Source organism: Helianthus annuus, chromosome 8, assembly GCF_002127325.2.
Source record: "Helianthus annuus cultivar XRQ/B chromosome 8, HanXRQr2.0-SUNRISE, whole genome shotgun sequence".
NCBI classification, from domain to species: domain Eukaryota; kingdom Viridiplantae; phylum Streptophyta; class Magnoliopsida; order Asterales; family Asteraceae; genus Helianthus; species Helianthus annuus.
The window spans coordinates 67065523-67075550 of NC_035440.2; the positions used below are offsets into that span (position 1 = coordinate 67065523).

The 10028-nt window shown below is 39.7% G+C and overlaps 1 protein-coding gene across 1 annotated transcript in view; it reads left to right on the forward strand.

Annotated features, from left to right (window-relative positions):
• LOC118480982 (protein FAR1-RELATED SEQUENCE 5-like) overlaps window positions 1-9482 on the forward strand; it is a 29543-nt gene extending 20061 nt beyond the window's left edge. The window contains exon 2 of the mRNA XM_035976019.1: window positions 8719-9482. Coding sequence (XP_035831912.1) covers window positions 8719-9482 — 764 coding nt within the window. The remainder of the gene's footprint in view (window positions 1-8718) is intronic.
• Window positions 9483-10028: the final 546 nt, after the last annotated feature.

Consider the following 10028-nt stretch of genomic DNA (forward strand, 5'->3'; position numbering starts at 1 on the left):
GCAAACGAGGCGCGGAGTTCACTTGGGAACTCGAAAGCGACATGAAGGCCAAGTACCCGCAATTGTTTAAATAAATAGATCTGAAGCATCAAATTGGTAAATCACGGTGTTATGTAGCCTTCGAGCCAAATTTCGGGACGAAATTCCCTAAACAAGGGGAGGCTGTAACACCCCGTGTTTTCAAATGTCAAAGTCAAAGTCCAAGTCCAAGTCAACTTTGACTTTCTTTGACTGTAGATAGTCGATTTTATATTTTAGTTGTATTATGTGGAGTAAGTGTTGTAATCAGCAAGAATCGAGGTAACCGAATGTGTTTTAAAAGGTTCAAGATTCGGGTTCTATGAACAAGGTTCACCGATTTCGGGTTAAACTCTAAACCGACATTCCGAACCGTTCACCGGCCGGACTTGGGTGATTCCTGTTCGAGCCAAGGGAACAAGTAGGAACGAGGGTTATCATAGTTCAACACGTTGGCAAGATACCTTGAAAGAATGACAAATAAACAAACAGCCAAGTGTTAGACGAAAGGCCGACCAGGTCAGAAATGCTGGCCGAACGGCTAGGCTGTTCGAACAGCCCAGCCGATCGGACATGCCAGCCGATCGACCGGGCCAGCCGATTGGCTAGCACATGGTCCCACACTTCCAAAATCTTATGAGGTATAGTATTGACGAAGTAGTATTCGATCGAACATGGCACTCGATTGGTGAACATTACTGTTCGGATCATGAGATACTATGCTTCAACACTTAATCGTTTTCACAACTCGTTCGTAGTAGGGAATGCCAGCCGATCGGACAGACTGTTCGATCGAGTGACATTCATTTGAGGACCACTTCTGAAATTCCTAGCCGATCGGGTGAGCTAGCCGATCGAGCGAACCGCTCGATCGATCGACTTGAAAGGTAGGAACACTTCAGTGTTTTCAAATGCTGCAACGAAAACTTCAAAAGTTCAAATCCTCAAACACAAACACACCAGAGGAAGAAACAATTCACTCGAATGGTCCAGCCGATCGAGCCAACCGGCCGATCGAGCCAACTGGCCGATCGAACGGGACTGTCCAATCGGATATACCAGCCGATCGAGCAGGCCGTCCGATCGAACCTATCATTCGATCGACCAGCCTATTCGATCCATTCACACTTGTTTACTTTCCACGTTACTCATTGTTGTGCTATCGAACTATTCAGGCTAACCCTACTCTCAGCGCTCCCTTCAATCCATAAACAATCACTGTGAGTATACTCGAACCCTTTTTGCTTTAGCACTTCTGGGTGTTACATACGTTACTTATCAAAATCACAATCGAACACACTATTCAAACTATTTGAACGCTAACCGATTGCATGTATTACGTGATTAAATGTATGCTTGTTATTATGTTTACACGTGGAAAGCTGTCTACCTGCCTTAGCAACGTAGTAATATAGTTTGGACTCAGCGCCCGTTCGCACGGGGGTTGTTAAGGACAATCTACTTGCATGATTTATGGTGGTGATCATGTATTGCGAACTGTCTCGGACAGTCAACCCGCAGTCACTGGTATTGATAGGACCATGTCGATAATTCACATGCATCATTACTATCTGTGTACGTGCTGGTTATGCGTAAACTATTCGAACTCTATATGCTATTATTAAACTTGTATGCTCACCTTTACATTATATGTATTGACTTTATTTTAACGTATGTGACAGGTGCTTAAGTTGCTAGGATGCTTAGGTGCAGGGTGATGAAATCAAGGCTAGGGAGTCTAGAAACAATAAACATTTGTCTGTAATAATTAAATCTGAGTAGTCGGAACGGAGTTACTTGTCTTGTTGTTTTCTGTGATAACTTGTTATTTATTTGGGACACGGTATGGGACGTGTCATTTAAACTAAATTTATATAATAGTTGTTGTGGAAACTTCTGGACAATCTGTTTCGCTCAGTGCCGCGCCCCGATGATTCCGCCATCGGTTGGGGAGTGACAGGTGTAGTTGTAGCCTCCTAAGTATTGATCCATAAGGATCACTCAACAGACCACAACAGAGTCTCGGCACCAGAAAACAAAAATAAAGACGGAAACAGAGGCTGGACATGACCCGTTTTCAGTATCTGTATCTCGGCGTTTTAATTAAAGTTACTGGTCTTATTGAGCACGGGGGCGTGTTCAGTGAGCACGACCCCGTGTTCAGACTCTGTATATGGGTGTTTTATGAAAAATATGCAGCACGGCCCCTTGTTCAGTGAACACGGCCCCGTGTTCAGGCTACTCTAAATGCAAACTAAACTAAAATGCAGAAAAATGTGCGCGCGTTTTGAAAAAGTTTTGTAAAACTGATTAGGCCGTCGATTTTAAGCTTTCTTACAATCCTTGTGTCCCCGGCAACGGCGCCAAAAACTTGATGCGTGTCAGTGTGTATATAATTTAGGTGTATATTTTAAGCCCTTTTTACACTTTTTAGCCAAGTTTTAAATTTATAAACACGATATTCACTAACACTAAACACACATATGGGCAAGTGCACCCATCGTGGACGTAGTATAGTGTTGGTAAGATACCGAGGTCGTCCAAGGACACAAGAGCTTTTAGTACCGGTTTATCCTCAACGTCTAATCAAATCAAAATGTTAGAAAAAAAGTTTTTAAAACTAGAAAAATAAAACTAACTAAAATGCTGAAAAGTAAATAAAAGTAAAAACAGATAGACAAGATGAATCACTCTGATCCGACTCGTGTGTAGTGTAACCTTTGATTATTTTCGCACTTTTGCACTTGTTTAAGAGATTATCTTAGTTATTGTAGTAGGCCCCTCTTTTGAAGGCGACGCTACCCTCAACCCAGTAGTTTGAGTCAGCAAGGATACAATCCTAAAGGGTCGGATTATTGAAAGATAATTAATTAATTTATTAATGCATAATGTGGTAGGCCCCTCTTTTGAAGGTGACGTTACCCTCGGCTAAGTAGTCTGAGTCAGCAGGGATACAGTCCTAAGTAGCTGGGTTAAAGTTTTAATAGTAGTTTAACTTAGGAGGAGATCAAAGAGTTTGGACCCCCGCCATCCAATACCGTTGGGTATTGAAGGAGGTCCTACTAAATTTGACCCAGGTCCTTTGCAGGATCTATACACTGAACAATGGCAAGACTCTTACCAAACCGTTCCCTTAACCCCCGACCAGGTAGCCAACATACCTCCATATAGACCGTGGAGATATGAATGGTGAAAATCTTTTATTTTATATAGACAGTAAAATAATGCCAAGACACCACGGACAAACGATAAGGAAGAATCACCTTCAACATAAGAAACTAGTAATTAAAGTCATTAATACAAAACCAACTAAAAAGTGCAAAAGATTAAAAATAAAAAGTATTACACTAAACACTTGTCTTCACCAAGTGATGTAAGAGACTTAGGCAAACATGGCCTTTGATTGTCAAGAACTCTTACGATCAATCTTGGATCCCGAGACGACTCACACACTCTATGATGGACAATGGATGATGGTGGTGGATGATGGTGTTGTGATGGTGGTGGGTGGTGGGTGAAGTGTGAGAGAGGTGGTGTGCCAAGGGATGAGTTGCAAGAGCTCCAAGCACTCTTATTTATAGGCTGAACAGAAGCTCGGGCACGGCCCCCGTGTCCATCTTACTCTCTTTCTTCATTAAATGCAGTTTGTCTGCATTAGTTGACCATGCCACCGTGTCCGCTGAGCATGACCCCGTGTGCAGAAGCATATCTGTACTATCAAGATTTGTCTGGATTCCGCGAATCTTATAGTTGACAACGGCCTCGTGTCCGCTGAGCATGGCCCCGTGGTAGGCGATGGAAGCTTCTACCACTTTGTCTTTTCTGCTGACACTTGGGCACGCCCCCGTGCTCACTGAGCACGGGGCGTGTTCAGTCTTCTGTCTTCTTGTTTTGTTTGGGAAGATGCTGTCGGGAGGTCGGGCATGCCACGTTTGTTCCCTTTCTTGTATTTATGTTAGATTTAGCTGCCTTTTTGCTTCTTTTGTTTATTTGAGCTCATTTAATCCTGAAAATAAAAAAGGAAGACAAAAGCACACTTTTTCCAACATTAGTACTAAAAAAGGGTTAGTTTTATGCCACAATTGATGTAATTTATATGTTGCATTTTGTGCACATCAGCCACCAGATAGGGAGGTAAAGTTTAGAATTCACCTAATTCCTGGAACTACACCAATAGCCAAGGCACCCTATCGGCTAGCACCCACCGAAATGTTAGAACTGAAAAAGCAGTTAGATGAATTGCTAAGTAAAGGATTCATACAAACTAGTTCGTCTCCTTGGGGAGCACCCGTGTTGTTTGTGAAAAAGAAGGATGGTTCAATGAGAATGTGTATCGATTATAGGGAATTGAATAAGGTTACAATTAAGAATCGATACCCATTACCTAGGATTGATGATCTTTTCGATCAACTTCAAGGAGCTAAATATTTTTCTAAGATAGATTTACACTCCGGATACCATCAGTTGAAGGTACAAGAAGAAGACATACCTAAAACTGCTTTCAGAACTAGGTATGGTCACTACGAGTTTACAGTCATGCCTTTTGGACTAACGAATGCTCCTGCAGCATTCATGGACATGATGAATAAGATCTGTAAGCCGAACTTGGATAAATTTGTGATTGTCTTCATCGACGATATACTTATTCATTCCAAAAGCCAGGACGAGCATTGTGAACATTTAAATGCACTCTTAACTTTGTTAAGGAAGGAAAAGCTTTACGCCAAATTCTCGAAGTGTGAATTTTGGCTACAGGAAGTGCAATTTTTAGGACATATGGTGAATCACGAAGGTATTCACGTAGATCCCTCCAAAATAGAAGCGATCACAAAATGGAAGGTCCCGCAATCAGCTATGGAAGTTAGAAGTTTTGTAGGGTTAGCTGGATACTATAGACGATTCATTAAGAATTTCTCTAAAATAGTTGTGCCATTAACTAAGCTAACCTGTAAAGCAGTGAAGTTTGAATGGGGACCTAGGCAAGAAGAGGCCTTTAAGATTTTAAAGCAAATGTTAACAAACGCCCCAGTTCTTGCCTTACAAGAAGGGACAGAAGATTTTGAAGTTTACTGTGATGCCTCTAAGCTAGGATTAGGATGTGTGCTGATGCAACGCAAAAAGGTAATTGCATATGCTTCAAGGAAATTGAAAAAGCACGAGGAAAATTATATGACTCACGACTTAGAATTAGGAGCGATGTTTTTTGCCCTTAAAATTTGGAGACATTATCTGTATGGAAGTAAGTTTACTGTTTATACAGATCATAAGAGCTTAAGATATATATTTGGGCAAAAAGAATTAAACATGAGGCAAAGAAGATGGATGGAAATTCTAAGTGATTACCACTGTGATATTCAATACCACGATGGAAAAGCAAATGTAGTCGCGGATGCCCTAAGTCGTAAGTATCATGAAAAGCAAAAGCGAGTTCGTGCTCTTAGATTAAATCTACAGTTAGATTTAATGGAACAACTGAAGAATGTTCAAGCAACAACAATTGAGAATGATGCTGAAGGAATGAAAGGAAGAACAAAAGATTTAGAGCAAGGGAATGATGGAATTTGGAGATTCCACAAGAAAAGGATTTGGGTACCTAAGCAAGGAAATTTAAGAAAATTTTTTTTAGAGGAAGCCCATAAATCTAGATATACCATGCACCCTAGTAATAATAAAATGTACCAAGATTTAAGAAATAATTTCTGGTGGATAGGAATGAAAAAGGACATAGCTAGATATGTATCTAAGTGTCTAACTTGTTCACAAGTTAAGGCAGAACACCAGAAACCTTCAAGGTTGCTCCAACAGTTAGAAATGCCTGTATGGAAATGGGAACTAGTAACAATGGACTTTGTTACTAAGTTGCCCAAAACCAGGAAAGGTAATGACGCGATTTGGGTAATTGTGGATCGATTAACCAAATCAGTTCATTTCGTGCCAATAAAGGAAACCTTTAGCATGGAAAGATTAGCAAAGTTATACGTAGACGAGGTAGTATCCTTACATGGAGTTCCACTCTCCATTGTATCAGATAGGGATAGTCGTTTCACTTTACATTTTTGGACAAGTTTCCAAGAAGCCATGGGAACCCGACTGAATTTAAGTACTGCTTATCATCCCCAAACAGACGGGCAAAGTGAACGGACGATCCAAACCCTGGAAGACATGCTCAGGGCATGTGTAATAGATTTTGGTGGAAATTGGGATGACCACCTACCCTTAATTGAATTCTCCTATAACAATAGTTATCATACAAGCATTGAAGCTGCCCCGTTCGAGGCACTGTATGGGCGAAAGTGTAGAACTCCAGTTTGTTGGGCAGAAATAGGAGAAAGTCAATTATCAGGTCCTGAAATCGTACAAGAAACCACCGACAAGATAACTCAAATTAAGGAAAGATTGAAAACGGCCCGAGATCGCCAGAAAAGTTATGCCGACAATAGACGCAAGCCACTAGAATTTCAAGTTGGAGACAAGGTACTCTTAAAAGTTTCTCCTTGGAAAGGGGTAGTTCGGTTCGGTAAGAAAGGAAAGCTAAGTCCAAGGTACGTAGGACCATTCCTAGTAATCCAGCGAGTAGGACCAATTGCCTATTGCTTACAACTACCAGAGGAGCTAGCCGTGGTACATAACGTATTTCATGTATCCAACCTCAAGAAATGTTTATCTGACGAATCCCTAGTAGCACCTCTTCAAGATATAGAGGTAAATGAAAGTTCAAATTTGTGGAGAAACCATTTCAGATAGAAGACAGAAAGAACAAGTTTCTCAAACACAAAAGACTAGTACTGGTCAAAGTCAAGTGGGATTCAAAGAGAGGACCTGAGTACACTTGGGAATTGGAATCAAAGATGAAGCGAAAATATCCCTACTTGTTCTAGTAAATCTTGAGGACGATATTTAAACAAGGATGTAACAACTCTCGCCAAAATTACTATTTCTTATTTTATTAATGTCCATTAGGAAACCCTAACTGAGACCCCCCAAGTAGTATGGCATGACCCATAATTTTTCAGAACAATCGAAACTAGGATCATGGCCCCCTAAAACTCAAGGGGGGTATCCCCTAATTGATAATTATCCATAATAACGCATGTAAATCATGAATTTTGTCGAAAGTTGACTCACCTGGGCTATGTGGGACACGAGGCTACCCTACCCAAAAAGGGTAGCCGTCGCGCCACGTGCCAGGACCAGGTGGGTCTAGCGCGACGCGCGAGAGGAGCCAAATTTCAGTATATAATGCAGGGGTTTGGCACTTGCATGGGGGTCTTGTTTCGACATTCAAATTCGTTCCGTACGTTGAGTTATTCACTGCTTCGTTCAAAAACACACACAAGCACGAATCTCTACTGCGACCACAGGGTAATAACTCGATCACTGCTACGACACAATGTCCGATCGATTGAAACCGATCCGATGGATGTTTAAGTGCTGCCCGAATACGGGCTATACTTTGTCATTCGTCGTGAGGGTTTTGATTTCGTGAGCTTATCGTAAATGTTGTATTAAGTTACTGACCTAGTTTCGTGTGTATTGTTATTTACCTAGGTTACAAGACTAAATCAGTAGGCAAGGTTCTGTCCAGTTAAACTTGCAATGTGAGTCATTCTCTTTTTTATCAAATTGCTTTACAAAACCCTAAATGTTTTTCAGTTATACTTTGCAGTGATTAAGTCTTTGCTGATCTTTAATTACTGGCAGTATGTGGGGGTTTTGTTCACATTACTACTAACGATTTATCACTTTAGGTGGGCGAGCCTAATTAGTGATATGTCCACAGTCATAGATTCGGTCGAGTGACAGATGAACCAGCTAATTATATGATAGGAGCAAATATAAAAACCCTTAATGCTGTAAATTTACAACGTGTCTTTTGTGCAAAATGAATGACTCGCCAGTATTTCCCCGCTGATAAAAATCTTTTTAAACATGTTTCAGGTGATTTACTGTGAATCAGGGAAACGTGCCGCGTAGCACAACCAGCTTGAAGAATGTGGCTCAATAAATAAATAAACATGTTTTGTAAACAGGGAATTTCCCAGAGAAATTCCTTTATTGTAAATTATGGGGTTTATTCCAAAATTGTGAAATAAATAATTGGTCATTTTCAGTTAAAAGATCCTGTTAAAATTTCTGTTGCCAAATTAAATACAAATACCACGGGTTTCTGTCCCGCGGCTCCTGAAACGGGTAAAACTGGGTCAGGGGCCGTGACACTGCATATCAGAGAGTTACAATTGATGATGTTATAAATCCGGAATCTGAAAATCCAAATCCAAATTCAAATACAAGTGGCGTAAATGAGTGTTCGAATGGTAATTATGTTAATTAGGATCTTTAAATTGTTTGTAGATGTGTTTTGTTTAATCGTAGTAATGATTTTGCATTATTATAACTGATTTGAAGGATTTGAATGTTCATTTAGAGGATAAGTGATATGAAATCAAATTGTATAAGTTCGCATGTGTTGTTCTGTGAATTCGCATGTGATGTTCATTTCTAAATGCTGATTTCGCATGTTATGATATCATAAATCGCATGTGTAAACATATTTATCAAAATGAACATTTTCGCATGTTATGAGTCCAACAATTCACACGTTTAATTGTTATTATGATGAAATTATGGAGTTTTCAATATATTGCATGTTACGAGTCCTACAAATCGCATGTGTTTCTTTTTTTATTTTGATTTATGTAGATGAAAGGCTTTATATTCCGGAGGTTGAACCATCAGCTACACCTGTGGTTAGAATGCAATTTACCTCTATCGAACAAGAATACGTGTTTTACCAAACATATGCTAAGTTAGCTGGGTTTTCTACTCGGAAAGGTGGTGAAGTACATAGTGGTGGTATAACCAAAACTAAGTATTTTGTTTGTTCTAAAGAGGGACATAAGCCATTGTTTATTGACGATGTTTATTCGAAGTCAAAAAAGCCATTCAAATCAAGGAACAGGGGGACCATTAGAACTGGGTGCAAAGCTCAACTTATGATTTGCTCAGTGGATGGTAGATCATATACAGTCAAGAAATTCGTTGATGGGCATAATCATAAGTTTGTTTGTCTGCATGATATTCATATGCTGCCAGCGTACATGCAATTGTCAGATGTCCAGGAGGTGATGATATGGGAACTAGGCACTCTAAACCTTGGCCCTGTCAAAGCTTTTCATATAATGAGGAAACGTTACGGTGGTTTCGAGAATGTTGGCGCCACGGTTGATGATTGCAAAAACTTTAAGAATCGAATTAACATCTATATAGGAGAATATGACGCTGACATGGTTATCAATAGGTTGACCGACAAAAAACAGTATTTAGTTGATTTTTCGTTTGAATACTCTGTCGATGAGGAGAAACGGTTAAATGGTTTGTTCTGGGCCGATGGGTTATGCAAGTGTAACTTTATGGAGTTCGGGGATGTGATATCGTTCGATGCAACTTTCAAGACAAACAAGTAAGTTTTACATAAATGGTTTTTAATATTTTTCGCATGTTATATTATTTTGTAAACTTGCAATATCGCATGTTAATATTCATTGAAGATTAGGTGTTGAATATATCGCATGTTTTATTGTCTATTTCGCATGTCATATTATGTCTATTTTCGCATGTTACAATGTGTACTTCGCATGTTAATATTTTTCGCATGTTATATTATTTTGTAAACTTGCAATATGGCATGTTAATATTCATTGAAGATTAGGTGTTGAATATATCGCATATTTTATTGTCTATTTCGCATGTCATATTATGTCTATTTTCGCATGTTACAATCTGTACTTTGCACGTTACTAAATTTTCAATTTTATTGAATTTCAAGTACAAGATGGTGTTTGTTCCGTTCACTGGGATTGACAACCACTGTCAAAATGTAACTCTTGGTGCTGGGTTGTTGGCATTGGAGAGCATTAACTCTTATAAATGGCTTCTAAATTCATTCGTAAAGTCATTTGGACGACAACCAAAGGTTGTAGTGACAGACCAAGACCCTGCGATGAAACAGG